General features: G+C 41.8%; 1 protein-coding gene across 1 annotated transcript in view; it reads left to right on the top strand.

The window, feature by feature from the left end:
• slc31a1 (solute carrier family 31 member 1) overlaps window positions 1-23,122 on the top strand; it is a 32,379-nt gene that overhangs the window by 5,318 nt on the left and 3,939 nt on the right. Inside the window, 4 exon segments of the mRNA XM_048558732.2 lie at window positions 11,825-11,986; window positions 18,476-18,548; window positions 21,764-21,932; window positions 22,976-23,121. Of these exon segments, the coding sequence (XP_048414689.2) occupies window positions 11,825-11,986; window positions 18,476-18,548; window positions 21,764-21,932; window positions 22,976-23,121 (550 nt within the window).

Raw genomic sequence — 23,122 nt, 5'->3', positions numbered from 1 at the left:
AAGTGGTGTGTGCAGTGATGTGCTGTTTTCTTGTCAGTCATCAAAGTAAACTCTTGTATTGAAAATTTTGCAGTCCTGTGACTTACAGGTTGCAGAACATTTGCTAGGATCCCTTTTTCATCTGAGTGTCCTTACTGTTTTGGCATCAAGTTTGGTTCCAGGGCACATTCGTTGTTGGCTGCAGTGTCAAAATCTAAACTATCCAGCTTGTCCTGTCTAGAGGCACAACAATCTTTATGGTTGTTACAAAGCTACCTTGATTCTTGAGTACCTGTGGAACAACAGCAGTCAGCTGGAAATGGTAACCAAACAAGAATGAGGGGCAGACCATTTAAGATTGCACAGAGGAATGTCTTCGCTTAGGATGGTGAACCTTGAATTCTCTATCTGGGTACCATATAAGGTCAGTGATTATATTCAAGAGAGATTATAGATTCGTAGATATTAAAGACATCAAGGGATGTGGGTATAGTTTGGGAAAATATCAGCAGCAATCTAATTGAATGGTAGAAGCCTTGAAGGCTTATTCCTGCTCCTAGATTCCTAAAAGGGGTTGTCACAGTCACATCAGCAGTCTTACAGTGCTGGTTCTGCAATATAATATGGAGTTAACCATACAGAATCTCTACAATGTAGAAGCAGGCCATTGGGCCCACCACATCCACCCATTCCCTGAAACTCTGCATTTCCCATGCTCAATCCACCAAACCTATACATCTTTGGACTGTGGGAGGAAACTGGAGCACCCGCAGGAAACAGGGAGAATGTGCAAACGCCACACAGACAGTCACCCGAGGGTGAAATGAACCAAGGACCCTGGCACTGTGAGGCAGCAGTGCTAACCACTGAGCCACCATACCATCCTAATGTTATAATTGTGGTAGCCCTTCTGTCTTTCAAGTTGAACAACACTTAAAAGTAGTACTGAGTGTAGCAAGGGCACACAATACCCCTTGGTTATGAAATTTCAAAGCCCATCACCAAGAGTGACTTGCCAGCACTACTGTTGACCAAGCTGGCCAAATCCTTAAGAACAAGTCTCCTTTTAGGAATTGGTGAGCAAGTTTTTTTCCAAGGAAAAGCCTGCTTGACCTTGTCCTTACTACTGTACTTGGCACAGATGCATGAGCCCTTGAATGTTAGGCGTGACCTTTGCAAGATTCTTGCAGAGATAAAATTTTATCTTAACACTGAGACATCCTCCTTCACATTGTATGGTACTGCTAACTTGCTGAATATGATAGATTCAGAACATAACCAGCAGGTCAAAATTAGGCATCAGTACCATGGGGTATGAGCCATCACGAGCAGAATACATTCAACCACTGTCAGCAACTTTTCTCGTTTATTCTTTTAGGTGATGTGGGCACCACTGGCAACACCAAGATTTGCCACTCATCCAAATTGTTCTTGAACTGAGTAGCTTGCTGGACCATTTCAGATGGCAATTAAGAGTCAAACATTGCTGTGAGTCTTGAGTCACTTGATCCACAGGATTGTTACAGTGCAGAGGGAGGCCATTCAGCCCATCATATCTGCACCTGCTTTTCAATCAAGCATCATTTCTTGGTGCCAATCTTTTGCTTTTTCTCTGTCCTTGAACATTTATTTCTATCCAAATAATCAACCTATCAAAGCAAAGGTACCCTACTGGGCTTCTGAGAAAGTGCCCTGTGATTCTAGAGACTCTTGGTTGTGCTGTGAACTGTGAAACTCCTTGTGCAAGATAGAGACCTACAGTACAGAAGTAGGCCCTTTGGTCCATTGTATCTGCACTGGTCAGAAACAACCAATAGCTGTTACAGAAATTTAACAGAATTATCAATAGGATATTTTTTATGGCTTTTAGAGTGCAATTCGAGGATGGGCTTTTTTTCATATCTTTTAGTTAATTTATTTGTGGCCCTGAGCCTGATGGTAGGTTGTTACAAGTTTCCCAGGCTGACTGAAAAATTTCTCTGCAAAGAACCTATGCAAACTTCCTGAACACTTTTGAACCCTGAACTAATTAAAAATAAGCTATTTTTAAATTTGTTGATCTTCATCATGTTTGTCTATCTTGCCTAGTTCTTTCGCTTGTTGCCTCTAAAGTTTATCTTATTGCCAATCTGTCTTTTTATGTGAATTATTCTATGTTGTATAACACAGGGCATGAGGAAGAAAATTGCTTGCGCAATGATGTCTGCAGCAATTGGACCGAGGTTATTGTTGTAAAAATGTTGGGTTGTTATGATGTGGGTGGGGCCAAACAGAAACACAGGCCAAATCTAAATGAATAGGCACAAAGTTATTTGTGCAACTCAAATGGGATGATCTGGGTCATGCTATTGAGGGAAACTAGGTAATAGCCCACTGAGCAAGGCACAGTAGGCCGAATGACCTTCTGTACTGTCACAATTTGATGTTTTTTTTTGCTTGGGGCAGTAATGCATGACGCACACTAACATTGCACAACTCACAGCATCACTTTGAGTGGTGGGTGCCTTTTTCTGCCTGTGGTTTAAGTCAAATCATTCGAGGTTGCAAACTTCAGTGGCTGTCTTGGATAATATTGCACCAGGCTATATCTCATTTAATTAGACCTTTAACTGTGTACGTGGAAGTGCAACAAGCCAACACTGCAAATCTATTTTATATGTCTGGTTGCCAGAATGTAGCTCTGCAATTTAGTTTTCTGCTGTTTACCTCTGGAACATTGCCTCAGGGTGGGTACTGATTGGTTTTTATGTGCAGAGCGATCAATCGCCAGCTCTGAAGCTGATAAATCGGTTTTTAAAAAAAAGTGGATGAAGTGTTATTTCTCAGAAATCCCAAGATACAGTCTGATAATTTGTCGAGCCTTTTTGCACAAGGAAGATTCACTTGCATTTTCATGCTTCCAGAGTTCAGTTGTGCACGAGAGATCTTTGCACAGTTAATGTGAAGTAAAGATTGCTTCCTTGAAGTTTATACTTTGAGCTGCTTTGAAATTGAGCCATCAGTCAGTGGTGGCTGTGACCCTTTTGGTTCAGACTTGCATTCCTCTCTGTGTACTTTTGTTAAGATTTAGTGTGAAGCACTGAAATAAATTCTGAAGCTGACTTTAGTGTTTTCTAATTACTTTTCCCTACATTCTTCAGGTCAGAAGCAACATTATAGTAAAGAAGTCCGAGATATGCTACAAGTGACCTTGTCTAACTTTGGGGCACCTGGCTAAGAGAGAAAAAGATAATAAGACTTGAATTAAAAAAAAACACCTTTCATAGATGTCCCAAAATGCTTTACAGTCAATAATGCTCCTCTGAAGTCTGGTCACAGTTGTCTTGAAAGGACTAATGGGGACCACTTTGTACACAGTAAGGTTCCATAAACTGATGTCTGGTAATGACCGGATAATTTGTGCTGGTGATTATGCTTGAAGGATAAGTATTGATCAAGTGATGTGTAACACCCACTTGAGACCTGGAATTGATTTAACATTGCGTCTGAAAGATGGCACTTTGACAGTTCCACACCAACTTAGTTATTGCAGTGGAATGTTGGCTCAGATATTTATTCTCCTTGTGCTTTGGATTTTCTGATTCAAGGACAGATAGTTAAGTGATTCACATTGATCAATAAAAACTAGGTGTCCACTGTTCTACTGCGTCAGAGAATAGTTCATGATGTATATAAATAAATTAGTTCAAAGTTTACCTACACTGGAAATAACAATTCAACTAAAAACAAGGTTTGACTCATTGCCTAAAGGCCCTGGTTTAAATGCTTGGAAGACAACTGCCATAGAATTTGCATTATATAGCGTTCTCCAGCTGATGTGCATTCAGAAGTAGTTTTTTAAAATGTGGTCTCTGTTATGAACTTATCTGGAACAAACTCCTGCATAGATCAACGTTGGTCGGCTGCAAGGAGAGCTCCATTAATCTTCATGTAGCCATTTTTTCTGCATCTTCACCAGAGGACATACTGAGTTGAACCTCATTTGAACAGAAAACATTTCCACATTGTAATTAACACTCTCAGTGTGTAGAAAAGGTTTACCAGGATGCTGCCTGGATTTCAGAGTATGAACTACGAGAGGCTAGAAAAATGCAGGTTGTTTTTTCTGGAGCTGCAGAGGCTGAGGGAAGACTTGATAGATGTCTATAAAATTAAGAGATGCGTAGATAGGGTTGACGGTCAGATTTTTTTTCCCCAAGAGCTGAAATGTCAAAATCTAGGAGGCATATATTTAAGGTTGGGGGAGAGGTGTGTTCAAAGGAGTTATGGGGGCCCAGCATTTTACACACAGTGGCAGCAGTCTGGAACGTGCTGCCAGGGGTGGTGGTGAAGGCAAATACGATAAAGTTGTTTAAGAGACTTTTGAATAAGCACATGAATATGCAAGAAATGAAGGGATATGGACCAAGGGAGGCAGAAGGGATTACTTTTAATTTGGCGTCATTTTTGGTACAACATTGTGGACCAACAGGCCGTTCTGTGCTGTGCAGTTCTGTGTTCTATTTGTCCACGTTCCTGGAGTGGGATTTGAACACACCAACTTCTGAATCAGACAGGCATATACTACCTCTGAACAAAGGCTGAAAGCCAGTTTGTGTTTTTTTAAAAAATTTTTTCATTGAAAGTGGATGTCGTTGGTTAGGTCAGCATTTATTGTCCAGAAGGGCAGTAATAAGAGGCAACCATATCGCACTGGGTCTGGAGTTACATGTAAGCCTGACCAGGGTATGGACAGCAGTTTCCTTCCATAATGGGCATTAATGAATCAGAGATAATGGGAACTGCAGATGCTGGAGAATCCAAGATAACAAAGTGTGAGGCTGGATGAACACAGCTGGCCAAGCAGCATCTCAGGAGCACAAAGGCTGACATTTCGGGCCTAGACCCCTCTGATGAAGGGTCTAGGCCCGAAATGTCAGCCTTTGTGCTCCTGAGTTGCTGTTTGGCCTGCTGTGTTCATCCAGCTCCACACTATTTTTATTAGTGAACAAGATGGGTTTTACCCCCAGTTGACAATAGTTTAGTAGTCATCATGAGACTCTTAATTCCAGATTTTCTGTTTTGAATACAGATGTCATCTGCTATTATGGGATTCAAACCTGGTCCTCAGACATTACCTGGAACTCTGGATTAATAAAAATCTAAAGAACTGCGGATGCTGTAAATCAGGAACAAAACAAAGTTGCTGGAAAAGCTCAGCAGGTCTAGCAGCATCGGTGAAGGAGCAAACTGAGTTAACCTTTCGGGTCTGGTGACCCTTCCTCAGAACATTCTGGACCCGAAATGTTAACTCTGGATTAATAGTCTAGCCATAATACCACTAGTCCAAAACCTTCCCTGTATAGAAGAGGGGAGGGAATGATACCAGATCCTCATACTCCTCAATTTGTGTATAAACAAGTTCCAATAGGGATCATTGTAGAGTGATTAAAAGTAGATTCCACAGTTCATTTTCTCCTCCTCACCTTGGTTTGGATGAGGTGAATTGTAGAACCTTGGCTGTTGCTGCATTTATACTTATTTAACTCAGAGCAGAGGTTAAAAATTATGAATACCACTTTTTTTTTTGCTAGGTCGTCCACGAATGTTGGTTTGAATTTTCTCTCAAAATTCTGCTACTATCAGACTACCACAAAGCACTTTCAAACCATCTGTCTGGCTTGTACTGGAAATGGAAAACAGTTACTTTTTACAGCTCTGCAGTATTCATCCTTGAATACATAGATAAGTCTACAGCGGTCACTAAAAACACTCCTAAAAATGTAGGATTCCTGAAAAACAGGAGGCTGTGTTGGTCAGAGAAGAGATAGAGGAAAGATTTAAAATTGGAAAAGTAACAAGCTGGTTGATCTTTGAAGTGATGAAGAAATGAATCTGGATTTTTACAGTCAATGACTACAGCTTCATTGACTATTAGTCAATCATTTCTTCAGCCATTCCTCCGACTGTCAATAGCAAATTGACAATCCAAATCCTAAAGTCTGTCCGAGGTGGCTGTATTTGATGTTGTCGTCACATGATATCCAAAGTAAAGTGCCTTCAGCGGAATCACTAGATTGACTACTTCTCTTCCCTCCCTCACTCCTGAGGTGCAAGAATCTTGAAGTTAACATAGAATCTATCCACACTAAAATAAATCAACAGCACAGACCATAATTTGAACCCAGGGTTTTATCTAGTCTCTGTTTCCATACTTTGTTTGGCAATCCATTAAATCTTAGCCATAAGAGAGCTGTTGTAAAAGTTCTAACCCAAGATGGTACAGTCCCATGGTGTGTCATTATACAATATTCGTTTTTTGGATGGGATGTCAATCCGAGAACCTGAGTGTCTCCTCTGTGGGATGTGAAAACTCCTTGGCATACCAGGACAGTTCTCCTTGGTGTTCTGACTAATATTTATCTTTCTTCAATGTTACTGAGCAAGATAATCTGTTTGTTACCTCATTAAAGTTTGTAGGACCTTACTGTGACTACTGTATATCCTACATTGCACCAATGATTTGCACTTGGAATTAGAAAGCCTTGGGGGTGTTCTGAGTTCATGAAAGGTGCCAAGTAAATGCAAGCTTTTTTCTTGGCATGGATTATGAATGTGTGCCTTAACCTTGTTGTGTCTCTGTTGTCAATGGTGGTGTTTTCCTTCTTAGTGACTAAATGTCAACTAAATAGATTAACAGTAGTGCATGTGACTAAACTGGGGCTGTTATGACTGCACCCCTGGCAAGTCAGTTATTTCTATTAAATGGTATCGTAAAGAAAATGAATATAAAGCACTCCCAATCTTCAGGAAAACAATAGAAGGTAGACACACCAAAGCATGGAACGCTGAACGTGTCATCGAATGGTGATCACCTTGCATTAGTCAAGGAACCAAGAAAAGCTTGATCATGTCATGCTAACTAAAATACCCAGTAATATAATAAAACTAGCTGTTGTAAAAGTGAAATGGGGCTGCTTTTTTGAAAAGTGAAAAGTTTGGTCAAGCTTAAAAGCGCATTTCAGATAAACCATGCACAAGTGGAAAGGTCATGGATTAAAATTAACAACTTTGGTTGTCTCTTGTTCTCGTAATTGCCAGGAAACACAATTATTTAGAACCTGTTTCTGCATTTGATGGCCAGTGCCATAATCAAATGACCTGATTTGCTCTGATCATAATGTTGCTCAATTCAATTTGTGTTTCCACTATCTCCTAAAACCTGATTTAACTTCAAATTTCAAGATGAGCTTTGAGGCCCAGAGGCTATTCCCATCTAGTTGAACAGATGAATCATTGCCAATTAACTGCATTAAAAGGATAAAAAAAAACTCAGTTTGGATCAGATTAAAAGATTATCCTGTGTTCTTAGCTCAATACATAAAATCTGATTAGGAAGTGGGAGGGTTTGTCATAGAATCATTGTATCATTCTATGGTTCTATGGCAAACCCTCCCACATTTGTCTGTGCCAAGTTTGTGGGTGACTGGAGTAAGCTAAATTACAGCATTAAGTGTTTCTATAACTTATATAAATGTACAGCATCACTTTGTAGCTAATGCAAACCTTGAGTTTTGGGCACATTTGCCAGTAGGAAATGTGAACACAACTGATCTTTAGAGTCATTGAGGTCTGTAGCCCAAGTTGCCCAATTTTCACAGTTTTAAACTAGTTTCATTTGCATGCATTTGGTCCATATATCTCCAAACTTATCTCATCCATGTACATGTCTAAATGTTTCTTAAATGGCTAAGTTGTACTCGGTTCGACAACTACCTGTGGCAGCCCATTCTAGACACTCCCTCTACTCTTGTGTGGGGAAAAGAAAAATGACCCTCTGGACTAATTTTGTATCTCTTCCACCCCCTCACCTTAAACTTATGCCCTCTCGTTTTAGAAAAGCTATCCACTACTTAACTTATTTATGCCTCTCATGATTTTATATACCTCTGCAAGGTTACCCCCCCCCCCCCCCCCCCCCCCCCGCCACCCGGTCTCCTGTGCTCCGGAAAAAGTTCCTGCCTGTCCAACTTCCCCATATAACTCAAGCCTTCCAGTTTAGGTAGCCTCCTAATAAATCTATAAGAACAAAGAAGAATGCAGCACAGGAACAGCCCTTTTGGCCCTCCAACCCTGTACTGACACATTTTCCCTTCCACACTAAAACTGTCTTCACTTGCAGGAACGAAATTCCTCTATTCTCTTCCTATTCATGTATTCATCCAGGTGCTTTTTGAAAGCTGCTATTGTGCCTGCTTCCATCACATCATTTGGCAGCGCGTTCCAGGCACTCACCACCCTTTGTGTGAAAAACTTGTCTCAAACATTTCCTCTAAACTACCCACACGTTCCCTCAAACCCCCGCACCTTGAACCTGTCTCTCCTAGTATTTGACTCTTCCATCCTGGGAAAAAGCCTCATACTTGCCATACTTTACCTTGGCTCATTGTGCTAGTTCAGTAAGTTTAAAACAAATATATTATACATCAGCGTCAGTCATGGCTCAGTTGGTAGGTCTTTCAACTCCATGCCTGAATGAGTCGTTCAAATCTCATTCCAGGGATTGAATGTAATACGTGAGGCTGACATTGTACTGCTCTGTTTTGGAATGGGAGATTAAATCAAGCTTTATCTGCCCTCATGGAAGTGTGAGATTCCATTGGACTAGTTTGAAGAAGACCTGGCGAAATTCTTCTTGGTGCCCTAGCCTATTGTTGTCATTGTCTCCCAATTCATCAATAATGTCTACTTACGGCTTTAGTTTTTGCAATGAGTTTTCATGATGAAACAGCCAATTTTTGGCCTTTGACATCTTTGGGCACATGGAGCAAGATGTCTTATGAGAGCCCAGAAGTGCAGGGTTTGCTGTCTCGACTTTTCTGTTGCTGCTGTGCCTCGTTATTCATGCCTTGAATTATGCAGTTTAATGAACAAGTTGATGACATTCTGAAGAATTGTTAACAAGCTTCTCCTAGTCATTAAGTTTGGTGCGGAGAGTGTTGATGTGAGCAAAAGGCTATCTGTTTTGAAGATTTCAGCTGGAATATAATTGGGGCTGCAGTTCTGGTTGTTTTTAGTATAGAATCATGGAGTCCCTGCAGAGACCATTCAGCCCATGGAGTCTGCACCAACCCCTGAATAACAAAACCCCCACCCAGACTCTGAAACCCCCCCATGGGTCTTTTACCATGGCTAACTCACCTAATCTGTACGTCCTTGGACACTACAGTGAAATTTTTAGCATGGTCAATCAACCTAATCTGTACATCTTTTGCAGGCTCCGCCTCACCATGAACGTGCAATCTCTTTACACAATCAATCTGCCATCAGGATGGTCTCAGAGCTCTCTGCCGCTTCCTGTTTCTAAAGAAAAAGGTGGCACGGTGGCTCAGTGGTTAGCACCTCATCCTCTCAGCGCCAGGGACCTGGGTTCGAATGCACCCTTGGGCGACTGCCTGTGTGGAGTTTGCACATTCTTCCCGTGTCTGTGTTTTTCCTCCCACAGTCCAAAAATGTGCAGGTTAGGTGGATTGGTCATGCTAAATTGCTTGTAGCATTCAGGGATGTGTGGGTTATAGGGGGATGGGTCTGGGTGGGATATATCAAGAGGTGGTGTAGACTTGTTGGGCTGAAGGGCCTGTTTCCACACTCTAGGGAATCTAATCTAATCTAATCCGTCTCCATTCACTGTCACCTTTGTCTGCTTGGCCAAACTCGTCCTCACTTTGAAAAGCTACTCCTTTTAACACCCATCACTTTTATGACACATCTCCTGCACTTCGGCCCTCACCTCTTTTTTTCTACAATACCCCTAGGGACCCCTGGTCCTCGTTTGCCACCCCACCAGTATCCTATTCCAAAGGATTATCGGCCTCCATTTCTACCACCTCTGGTGGAATGCCACCACCACACACATTCCCCCTCCTTTCCCTTGTCAGCCTTCCACAAGAATTGTTCCTTCTGGGGCACCTTCATCCACTCCTCCTTCACTCCCACTGCCTCCCCACACCCCCATGGGATCTTCCCATGCAGTCACCGAAATTGTAACACCTGCCCATTTACCTCCCTCTTCACTGCCCACGGTCCCAGGCACACTTTCCAGGAAGCACCAATTTACCTGTACTTCACTCTATCTCCTACTGTATTTGCTGCTCCCCTGTGCTCTCCAGTATGTTGGGGAGATGGAACACAGACTGGGTGACCACTTTGGAGAGCACCTATTTTCTGTGTGCAAAAATGACCCTGAGCTTCCTGTTTTATGCCACATCATCACATGGTTCCACCATGTTCCCTGGCCAACATTTCTGACTTGGGCTTACTGCAGTGTTCCAGCTAAGCTCACTGCAAGCTGCAAAAACAGCATCTCATTTTCCGCTTGGAAGCCCTGTAACCTTTGGGGCTCAATATACAGTTTAATAATTTTAGGGCCTGACCACCTTTTCCCATGTCCTCACCTGAATCTCCACACATCAGGCCTTGTCATCATGTGGGCTGCTACCACACACAACCCAATGTCAGCCACTAATGTCCCCCGTTAGCAGTTATTCATTCCCCAGTCCTTCGTCAGCCCAATTGTTGTTCTCTCTCTAAAGGCTTCATTTCCACCATTTTTCATTCCTCCCCTCACCCAGTCTTCAGCATATGTACCAATCTTTTCCTAGCTACTGTCAGTTCTGAAGAAAAGTCACTGGACCTGAAACATTACCTCTGCTTTGTCGGTACGCATGCTGCCAGACTTGCTGAGTTTTACCAGAAATTTGTTTTTGTTTCAGATCTCCAGTATCTGCTGTCTTTTGTTTTTGTTTTATGTTTGCATTGTCAGTGCTTGCCTGTTGTACAGTGAGTATTAAATCAAAGTTATGAATTGGAAAAGTCCATTTGTCCCATTTTGAAACTCATCTTTCCAGCACATTAACTCTGATCATATAACCCAACCATGTTTGGGAGATTCCTTGTGTCTATCCATTAGTAATAGTAAGAAAAACAACTGGATAGACTATTGAACACAGTTCATTCACCTTCAGTGTTTATTCTCCACTTGTCCTCCAATCCTATCATACCTAACTTTTATTACGATACCCTCAATTCCTTTAACCCTGTATTTACCTAGTTTTCCCCTTAAATGTATCTAGACTATTTTCTCCAAGTGCCCACTGGGGTATTGAGTTGCATATTTTCACCACACTCAAGATGTTGCTTCTGAACTACTTGCTTGATTTCTTTATATTAATGGCCTCTAATTTTGCTTTCCCCAAAAGCTGAAACACTAAATGCTGATATTTATTTTCAGTAAATCTGCCCTGCAAGTTATTTCTTTCCTTTGTATTTATATCAATTGCTTCTTCATTCCACTCACTATTTCAGCCCCTCTAATTCCACCCTGTCTTCCCATTCTGTCTCTTCTTCACTCTTCCCCTCCCCCTTCATTTCCCCTGGACTCATCACAGTCTGACCCCTAAACTCTCTCCACCCCAGCACCCTTTCACAAACTACCCCACTTGATCGCTCTTCTTTTTCTGTCTCTTGCTTTCATTTCTTCATCTTATTCCCGGTAAAATGTTAAATATTTTCCTTCCAATGCCTTCTGCTAGAAATATATTGTGCATTCTAACATGGCGCAGTGTACTGTAGGTGTAATTTGATCAGTGCCTTGTAGAACAACTACATACTGTTAGTTAGTTTTAATTAATCTATTACAACACTCATGATCAATGTTTTTTTAAAATACTGGTTTTGTTCCAAAACATCATTCGGTGCAAATCCAATTGATCTGGAGCATAGATGACCTTGCCCCTATTTTGGGCCAATTTGGTGTATGTTTTACATCCAGCCAGGGAAATCTAATGATGTTTGTTTCTCTCTCCAGACCCTCATAGAGAGTCTTGGACTCATTTTCTCCACCACTACAATGAATATGTCAATGGATGACAGCAGCCATCACAGCATGACAATGAGCTCGGACAGCCATGCTCACCACTCATCAACATCTGCTCCAGGCCATGATCATGGCTCTGGTGGAATGATGATGGTAAGGTTTCATTCTTACCCATATGTTTTAGGATCTACACAAACACCCACCTGGCCTTGACTAAATAGCAAGTTGATGGGACTCTCAATTCCTTGTGTGGTTTTAGGTGAATTGAGGATGCTCATTTTATTTGGGAAATGGAATATTGTGATGCTTCTGTTCAATTTAGGCACCATTTTGTTTCGAGTTGGATCCTTCCTACCATTAAGTGTCTAGGTGCCTAGTGTGTCATGGAGCAGCTGTTTGTGTGGTGTGAGGAATAGTTCATGTTGCTGACAGTTACAGTCACTGTGTATTTGATCTTAATTTTCAGCGTAGAATCACCATCCCTACAGTGTGGAAGCAGGCCCTTCAGCCCATCGAATCCACACTAATCTTCTGAAGGGTATCCCACCAACTCTATCCCTATAACCCTGTATTTCCCATGGCCAGTCCACGTAGCCTGCTTATTCTTGGACTGTGTGAGGAAACTGCAGGACTCGGAGGAACTCTTACATGGGCAGAATACGCAAACTCCACACGGACAGTTGTCCGAGGATGGAATCGAACCTGGGTCCCTGGCACCGTGAGGCAGCAGTGCTAACCACTGTGCCACATAGTTTGAAGTGCCTTTTAGCCCGTGTATGACTGAAGAATATTTCTGCCTGGCTGCTGTAAGAATTCCGCTTACTAAATGTTTAAAATTTAAATGTTGGTACTCAAAAATTGCTAATAAATGCACATTTGCTGACCTGTCTGAAAGTTGCTTTCTGTCTTGCCTGCATTGAGGGGGGCAAAAGCTTAAGAGATTTCTGATTAAATCGAGTGCACCAGTGAGAGGGAGATGTGAAGTGGGGGAAAGGCTAAGAATGGGACTGAACAAGTCGCTGTTTCACATGCCATTTGGGAATACAGCATGATAAATCAGATGATAGTTTCCAACTTAACTGCTGCAGTAATTCCCCTCCGATGGGGTTCCGACTTGCTGCCAAACTGCCGGAGGGTCACTCTTTTCCACAAAATCAAATTGTCATCTCTCTTTCTCATGTGCAAATTGTACTGTGATCCTTGATTATTGTTGGTCTTTCTCTTGCTTGTGGTGATTAGCTGATCATTGAGCTTCCTGCATGCTGAGGTTGTGGTTTTCATTTTAAAACATACATTCTGGGGGCGAAGCCCACTATAAAAATTATGGAAAGGTAAAGTTATGTGGTTTTCAGAATGACAGTCTGATCCTCGATGCAAGATGAAAGCTTCCTGGAGGTGGGTAGACCATTACCTTTCTTTTTCTCATAGCATGTATCTGTTGCGTTGAGTTGTTTGTTGTGCTGTTCATACCATTGTAGCCCAAGACTGTCAGGGAGTGGCTTCCTGAGTCCTGCTGTGAATGGGTGGCAGTAATCTCTGAACAGGTCATCTGCAATCACGAAAAAATTATCTAAAAGACCACTCCAAGGACAATAGTACACTTTTTAAAAGAAAAAGTTGGTTTTTATCTGTGGATTCTAAACAATTTCATTAAGGTGAATGTCATCTGGCAATAAAACTGACAAAGGAGAAAAGAAAGTATAGATGCTGTAAAATTTGAGACATAGAAAATACTATCAGCAGGTCAGGCAGCATCTTTGGAGGAAGTAGAACAGCCAGTGTTTCAATTGTGTCTCTTTCATCAGTGATTCCAGCACTGTGTTTCTGTTAGTTATTCTCAGATCTTTGCTGACTGAGATTGGCTGCTGTCAGCTGTGAAAACCACAACCATTTCTTAAAAGAGAAAAGTAACTGTAAAGGATGTGGACTTTGGTGTGTGGAAGACAGACTGCCGTTCATAATGGCAACCTCTTTCCAAATGTCAGTTGTTCAGTCGTTCACCTCATCGGTGTCCCATATTCCATCCTTGATAAACTTGAGCCTGACCAAATCTTTGTTGTCTATACACCAACTCACACCAATTCCCATTCACTCATTCTTCCTGTGCCCTCACATTTCTACTGAGCTTCAGATTTGGCCATGTCTTTGTTTTAGAATTCTTATCCTAGTTTAAAAATCTTTACATGATCTCATTCTTCCCTGTCTCTGTAGTCTGCTGCAAGCCTTACAACCTCCGCTATGTGAACTTCTCCCACTCAGGCCCATCATGTTTCCCTGATTTTAATTATTTTGACACTTTCTTGAATTGAATTGAATTGAATCAAATTGTTTATTGTCACGTGTATCCACTGTAAAAATACAGTGAAAAATGTGTATCTTCACCATACATTTCTTGGCGCCATTCACATTTACTCAGAATAAGATCAGGAAAAAAAACCTAAGAGAATCTAAGTTTCCTCGCAGTCCCACTCCAGATTTTCCAGCCCACACCATGCCTCCGCCAGCGTTCCACTTTGGGCTGCCTCACTGGCCCACTTGCGTCTATACCTTCAGCTGTCAAGGCTTTAAAACTCTGGCATTTCCTTTCTGAACCTTTTAAGGTACCCCTCAAAAACCTAATATTTTGACCAAACATTATTTTGTCTGCCCTAATATCTCCTACGTGGCTGATTGCTAAAATTTATTTGGTAATGCTTCACTAAGAAATGCCTTGGGCTATTTTACAATGATGAGGGTGCATTATGAATACAGATTGTTCTGGTAACCATAGAGAAATACATTGAAAGTACATCATGGAAATTGGCTGTTCAGTTCATCCAGTCCATATTGGTGTTTGTCCTCATGCTATGTTCCAACCCTGTTCCTTTTTTGTAAGTTAGTTCAGCCTCAACTCCTGTTTATTTATTCGTGGGATGTAGGCATTGTTGGAAAGACTAGCATTCATTACTTATCCCAAATTGCCCTGGAGAAAGAGAGCTGCCTCTAAGAATGCTGCAGTCCTTGGGGTGTTGGTACATCCACATATAGTTTGGACAGGAGTTCCAGGATTTTGATCCAGCAGTATGTGGAGGAATCACAATGTAGTTCTGTGTAGGATCAAGTGACTTTGAGGGGAACTTGTGGGTGGTGGTGCTCACCTGTGTCTGCTGGCCTCACTCTGTCAGGCAGCAGAGGTTGTGGGTTTGTAAGGTACTATTGAGGGAGCCTTCAGGTTAAGTAATTGTTGTTGGTTTTGGGCACCACACTTCAGGATGGATGAGGAGGCATTGAAGAGGTTTCAGGGATGAGGAATTAAAAACAATGGAAACAGTTCCAGTTATTCTCCTTCATGAAGAGTTAGTTCAGAGGAGAATTGTTAGCGATGATAAAAATGATGAGAAATTTAGGTAGAATAGATAAAGAGGAACAGTTTCTGTTGCCAAAAGGTTTGAGAACCAGAGGACACGGATTTAAAGTGGAATGCAGAATAACCAATGGTATCAGGTGGAGAATCATTACTACACAGCACGTGGTTAGGATCTGAATGCACTGGCTGATGTTTGATGGAGGCAGATTCAGTTATGGCTTTGAAAAAGGGATTTTGATAATTGTCTGCAGAGAACACTTGCCTGGGCTAAACTAAAAGGACTGGATGATGTTGATTTGGACACAGTTTGCACAGACACAAAGGTCTGAAGAGCCTCATCCTATACTGTAACAATTATTTGACTGTAAATTCTAGTCACTTGTTGTGAAGCTTTATATTCTCATCCTTTTCATAGGTTTTCTACTATAACTGCTTTCATAACATTTCTGATTGATAAGAATAGAAAATGCCCTTTTGCTAGGCTTACTAAAAGTAAAAAAAGGGTTGTTAAAAGTACTTGGCGTGCTGAAATACTTGTGGTTGTGGGTACAGTGGAAATAGGATTCTGTTTGTCAATATTTTAAGTGAAATCCTGTTGTACAAATGGTGTACAGAAGGACTTATTCTTATAAACCTCTGTAAGGTCATCATTCACTCCAGTGGACAAAGTCCCAGTCTAACCAGCCTATCTTTATAACTCAAACCCTTCCATTCCCAACAACATCCTCGTAAATCTTTCCTGAACCCTCTCCAATGTAATAATATTCTTCCTGTAGCAGAGTGACCAGACTGTAAACTGTACTCCAGAAGAGGCCTCATCAATGTCTTGTTCAATCTCAATATGACATCTCAACTCCTGTACTCAAAGGAGTGAGCAATGAAGGCAAGTGTGCTAAACGCCTTCTTAACCACATTTACATGTGACGCAAATTTGAAAGAATTGTTTACCTGAAGCCCTACATCTGTCTGTTCTACAACATTATCCAGGGTCCTACCATGAATTGTATAAGTTCTGCCCTTGTTTGTTTTGCCAAAATGTAGTTCCTTAGATTTATCCAATTTAAACTCCATTTACTGCTCCTCAGCCCATTGACCCATTGAACAAGATCTCTGTAATCTTAAATAACTGCATTGTACACCATACCACCAATTTTGTTGTCATCCGCAAATTTATTAACCACGTCTCCTAAATTTTCATCTAAATTGTTTATATAAATGAAAACAAACGTGGACCCAATACTGATCCCTGTGGAACACTGCTGGTCACAGGCCTTCTTTCCAAAAAACAACCCTCCACCACCACCCTCAGTCTCCTGCTGTAAAGCCAATTTTGTGTCCAATTAACAAGCTTTCCTGAATCCCATGTGATCTAACTTTAGATTATATTCCCTACAGTGTGGAAACAGGCTCTTTGTCCCAACAAGTCCACACCGCCTCTTGGACCATCCCACCCAGACCCATGCCCCTATAACCCACACACCCCTGATCACTACGGGCAACTTAGCATGGCTGATCCACTTAGCCTGCACATCTTTGGACTGTGGGAGGAAACCGGAGCACCCAGAGGAAACCCACGCAGACACAGAATGTGCAAACTCCGAGGCTGGAATCGAACCCGGGTCCCTGGTGCTGTAAGGCTGCACTGCTAACCACTGAGCCACTGTGCTGCCCAATTTAATTAGTCTTTATTAGTCTACCGTGCAGAACCTTGTCAAAGGCTTTACTAAAGTCCAAGGTGAACAACATCCACCGTTCTTCCCTCATCAGTCTTTTTTGTTATCTCCTCTGAAAAACTCACATCAAGTTTGGGAGACATGAATTTCCCTCGTACACAGCCAAGCTGACTTTCCAAAATCAGTCTGTTTCTCTACATGCATATAAATTCCACCTTTCAGAATTCCCTCCAACAACATAGCCACTATTGATGTCAGACTGACAGGTCTACAGTTGACAACCTTCTCCTTACAACCTTTCTTAAATAATGACACTTAAATAGTGGCACAGCATTAGCCACCCACCACTCCTGTGGCACCTCACCTGTGGTTATGGATGATGCAAATATCTCTGCTAGGGGCCCTGCAATTTCTTTCCTAACTTCCCACAACATCTTGGGATACACTTGAGCAGGTCCAAGGATTTATCCACCTTTGTTTTCGAAGATCTTCAGCACTTTCTCTTCTGTGATGTGAACTGTTTTCAAAGCATCAATATTTATTGCCCCGAGTTCTCTAGCTGAATGGCCTCTTCCTATGCTGTAGCTAAGCTATGATTTTATTGTAAGAGGAAATTGTTTGGGGTCTTAGAAGAGAAATAGCTTGCAATGTCATTCCAATGTTAAGGTCTCATAATTGCCACATGCAGTCAACTTCTGGCTTTATGTCAAGGCCAGTAGTCATTCTCTTTTCACCTGTGGAGTTCAGCTGTTTGTCCATGCTTGGACCAAGCTTCTAATGAGGATAGGAACTGAGTGGCCCTAGCAGAACGCAAACTGAGTGTCACTGAGTAAGTGTCATTAGATAGCACTGTGGATGATATTCTTGTTTGCCAAAGTGATAGAAGGTAAAGTAGATGGAAAGGTAATTGACCAGGCTGCATTTGTCCTGCTTTTTGTGGTCAGGACTTGTCTCGGTAATTTCCACATTGTTGGGTAAATGCCAGTGGTGTAGCTGTACTAGAACAGCATGGCTCAGGGTATGGCAAGTTTTGGAGCACAAGGTGTTCAGTACTATTGGTATAATATTGTCATGAGGGCCCAATGCCTTTGCAGTGTCCAATACCTTCAGCTGTTTCTCTGTCACATGGAGTGATTGAGTTGTCTGAAGATTGGTATCGGTGGTGCTGTGGATCCTTGGAGGAGGCCAAGTTGGATTATCCACTTAGCACTTCAGCTTGAGAGTTGCAAATTCTTCGGGCTCAGCTTTTGCACCGATATCATTGAGGATGGTGATACTGTGTGTAACCACCTCCTAACTGTTAATCGTACATTTGTCCAGTCCCATTAATTGTATATTAATTATGTTTAATTGCGTGCAGATAATGAGAATTCACTGGTGCTTGTCTCAACTAGTTGGTTAGAAGGTGCAAATTTGTAATATGTATATCTGTAAATAAATGCTTATAAAACCCCACAGATTTTTTTTTCCAATTCTACTTTCCACCATCTGGCTTCTGGAACACAATAATGTTACTTTACCATGTTTGGGATGTTGTGGGAGTGATAGCAGTTTGAATATTTAGCTGGATTTTGTGGTCGCAATCTAATCTGAGTCTCATGCTGCAATTCCTTTATCCCTCAGCAAATGACCTTCTACTTTGGGTACAAGAAAGTGGAGCTGCTGTTCCCTGGGATAGTGATCAACTCAGTTGGAGGTGAGTACTGACATCACAGCAGTTCAGAGGCCATGACCTGCAGCTGATGACTCGAGCAACACTCCTTACACTTACATAGCGTCTTTTAACACAGTTATTGGCCCAAGACACTAAGAATTATTAATAAACAAAATTTGGCAGAGATCTGAAAGAGATATTACGACAGCTTATTAAAAAGTTTAGCAATTCTGTACGTTTTAAGGAGCATCTTAAAGGAGGATGGAGGGGCTCGGGTGTCTGGGGAAGCAATTCCAGAATTTGGAGCCCATGCATTAGTAGACATAGTTGATATTGGCAATTAAAATAGAGGAGCCAAGAGAGCTCAGAATTGTAGATGGAAAACATAGAGATCTTGATAATATTGGGTTAGAGGAGATGACAAAATGGGGAAGCGGAAGGACTCTGTGTAACTTGAACTCAAGGGAATTTCATATTCAAAATAATGCTAGATTGGGAGAGATTAATGAAGTCTAACACCCAGCTGGTTTGGAAAATATTGAAGCCTGTGTGGCCGGACATCCCAAACTATGTGTCAGGTCAAAGACAAGATTCTGGGATTATGAGCTCTGAGCCAGATGTTGTGGGGTGCTGATCAGTGTTAACCTCTGTGAGACCCTCTTAAATTCTCACTGTTTTTTAATAGTGGACTGCAGTTTATACAGGGATTTGTTGAAACCACATCTAGAGTTCTGTCTATAGTTTTGGATTCCCTACGTTAGCGAGGAGATATATTTAGTAAGTGAAATGAAGGTTCTCGCAGATTTTTGAGATGAGAATATTGTTCTATCAGGACAGTTTGAGTACATTGGGTTTATTTTCTCTGCCACTTAGAACAACAACAAGGTGGTCTGACAGTATAAAACTATGAAAAGGTTTGGTGGGGTAATTGCTGAGAGTCTAGTTCACTTTGCTAGAGAGTCTAGCACTGGAACATAGTCTCAATGTAAGGGTATGACCATTTTAGACAGATGATAATCTGTGACACACCCTAGCCCAGGGTATTATAAATGCTTAGTCAATAAGTACCTCTTAGTGACTGTCATTAATATATTTTTGGAGTTAGGCTGACAGGGCTTTATAGTGAAATGAGGAATTGATGTTGAGGTTCTATCATGGTCTTAATAGATGATGGACCAGGCTCAAACATCTGCACTGTCTACCCTCACTTCCATTTCTCGTGCTTCATCTAAAAGACCAAATCACTGCCAATGCAGCCCTCCTTCAGTACTTCATTTGAATATTGGCATTGATTATGTGCAAAGTTTGGGTTTTGCCACAGCAAAACAGCTTCTGATCTCATTACAGCCTTACTTGAAACATGGACAAAAGAGCTGAATTCCAGGGGTGAGGCGAGAGTGACTACCCTTAACACGAAAGCTGCATTTGACTGAATGTGGCATTAACAAGCCCTAGCAAAACTGGAGTCAGTGACATTCGGGGAAATACCTCACTGATTCAAATAAAACCTGGTATGTCAGTTATCTCAACTTCAGGACATCTCTGTAGGAGTTCCTCTGGGTGTCCCAGGGCCAAACATCGTTAGCTGCTTCATCAATGAACTTCTCTCCATCATAAGGTCAGAAGTGGGAATGTTCACTGTTGTTTGTTCAATGTTCAACACCATTCGTGACTCCTTAATACTGAAGCAGTCCATGTCCAAATGGTCAAATTTGCAGGTTTCAGCTGACAAGCAGAAAGTAGTATTTGCACTGCATGTGTTAGGCAATGACCATCTCTAACAAGGAGAATTGAAACATTGTCTATGACATATTACTGAATCTCCTGTCAGCATTTGGACATCAGACCAGAAACTGAACTGGACTAGCTGTATAAATAGTGGCTACAAGAGCAGGTCATAGGCTAGGAATACTGCAGCGAATAATTCACAGCCTGACTCTCCAATGCCTGTCCACCACCTACAAGGCATAAGTCAGGAGTGTGATGGAATCCTTCCCACTTGCTTAGATGAATGCAGCTCCATCAACACTCAAACTTGCCACCATCCAGAACAAAGCAGCTACTTGATTGGCAGCTTATCCACCAACTTCATTATTGCACTGTCAATCATCACTGCATTGTGGTAGCAGCAATGTGAACTATCCACAAGATGCACTGTAGAACTTCAGTAAGACTCATCTGATAGCATTTTCCAAACTCTCCACTGCACCCATCTGAAAGAACAAGCGGTACAAGGGAATACCACCACCTGCAATCTTCCCTCCAAAATACTCAAATTCTGACTTGGAAATATATTGCCATTCCTTCTGTGTCACTGGGTCAAAATTGTAGAACTCCCTCCCCAACAGTGAATCAACTGCAGTGGTTCGAGTACAGTTTACTAACACCATTACCACCAACATCCTCCCACCCCCAACCACCACAACCATCACCTTCTGATGCACAATTAATGCCAGGTCAACCAGCAAAAGTGCACATCCACTGAATGAATTTTTGTAAACATGAGTTGATGTTTGAAACCCAAAATCACCTGATGGCGAGGAGAGTGTGAGTAACGCTGAGATGCAGCAGAACACTCAGACTGAAGCCCCAGATCATTGTAACCTGTGCTGTTAATCCCGATTCTCTGATTTCAGTTTCACTTGTGAAGAATAGTCATGTGAGATACGTGCAGGTCACTGCCACTCATAGAATTAGTATTAGTGTGTGTTTACATTCCATCAGGTGGAAATGTAGAAGGATGTAAATGTTCTCAGTTGTAGATATTTTCTAATGAAACTATTTAGAGATGTTATTACACACTTAAAGAGGAGGTAGGACTTGAATCTGGACCTCTTGGCCCTAAGCTTACCACTGCATTCCAAGAACCCTTGTCCTCTGTGGTAAGCTGGCTGGAGGTGGAATTGGTCAGAGCTTTGTTATTTCCAGATTTCACATGACCCAATCTTCCAATGAGCAAGACATTTCATTAATTCCAGATTGTCACTGTTATCATTTAGTATTTTATTGAGAAAATACTCATTTTGCACCTTTTGGGTCCAATAGCAACAGTTGAGATTGAAGGTAAGAATTGGCACTTTGTCACCTTGTGAGCTGAAGTGCTCCTGCCAACCTTTCTCTCTTCCATTCCTGTCCCTATGATATAGTCTATGTCTTTGTTAAATCATTCCTAACTATGTAGGTCAAGCAAATTTCCACATTTCTATATTGCTTAACCTCAAACCTCAATCTTGCCTTTGCTCATTTGTCTTCTTCAGGGATGGTCGGTGCCTGTGTGGTTGTCTTCCTGTGTGCTTTGGCTTACGAGGGGCTGAAAATCAGTCGAGAATGTTTGCTTCGTAAATCGCAGGTTAATGTTCGTTATAATTCCATGCCTGTACCTGGACCAAATGGGACAATCCTGATGGAAACGCACAAAACTGTTGGGTGAGTGATGCAAAACACACTAAGATTTGGTACTCACCTAGAAAGGCCTATTTCAGGAATGGGAAGATTGGTATTACAACTAGCCTTAGCTTTGCATCTACAACACACTGCCATCAACTCTGGTTGTTTAGTTGCAGTTTCTGGAAACTGCATGTCGTCCTATCAATTGCGGACAGGCCTGTGCTGAGATATTGAGGGGTGGCTTATTTCACTTGAAGGTTGTTCAGGTTTGGGTGAATATCTTCAGTGGAGGGATGGAGAAGACACCAAAGGGCGGTAACTATTGAGCAATACTGAGAGGGTAAATTGCTTCCAGAACATGGAACATAGAACTGTACAGCACAGGAACGGGCCCTTTGGCCCATGATGTTGTGCTGAACGTGATGCCAAATTAAACTAATCCCTTCTCCCTGCCCTTGGTCCGTATCCCACCATGCCTTGCATATTCATGTACTTACCTAAAACTCCCTTAGACGCCCTTGTTGTGACTGCTTCCACCACCCCTGGCAGCATGTTTCAGTCTCCTACCACTCTGTGTTTTAAAAAAAAAACTTTCCCCTCACATATTTGAACTTGCCCCTCTCACCTTAAATGCATACCTCTTAGTTTTAGACATTTTTCAACTCTCGGAAAAAGATTCTGACCGTCAACCCTGTCTGTGCACCTTTTTGCACCTCTTTCTACTTTTGGCTGTAATTTAAAGCAAAACATTATTGGGAAATGGGGCTAATTACTTTCTCCTATAGGGAGGCACCCCAATTTGGGCTTCACTTTTTGGATTTGTTGAAGTGGTCAGACTTTGATGCAGGAAAAACTGGCCATCATTAAATACACCACAGATGGTATATTGCATTTTTATGTGAATTACTTTCTCGCCCGTTCTAACCCTAACTTCACATTGACCGAACAACTGAAGTGGGGGAAAAGCAACAAATGAAAAGGGTGGAAGCAGCAATTGAATCGGGTGCTCATAAAACAGTATCACTCGTTCATTCTATCCTAAAGAGCTAGAGTTTTTCACTGACTGATCCCTTTGTTTGCAGCCAGCAGATGTTCAGTGTGCCCCACCTCATCCAGACTTTACTTCACATCATACAAGTGGTCATCAGCTACTTCCTCATGTTGATCTTTATGACCTACAACGGTTACCTCTGCATTGCTGTGGCACTGGGTGCAGGTGCTGGATACTT

Source organism: Stegostoma tigrinum, chromosome 29, assembly GCF_030684315.1.
Source record: "Stegostoma tigrinum isolate sSteTig4 chromosome 29, sSteTig4.hap1, whole genome shotgun sequence".
NCBI lineage: Eukaryota > Metazoa > Chordata > Chondrichthyes > Orectolobiformes > Stegostomatidae > Stegostoma > Stegostoma tigrinum.
This window is presented reverse-complemented; position numbering and strand designations above follow the sequence as displayed.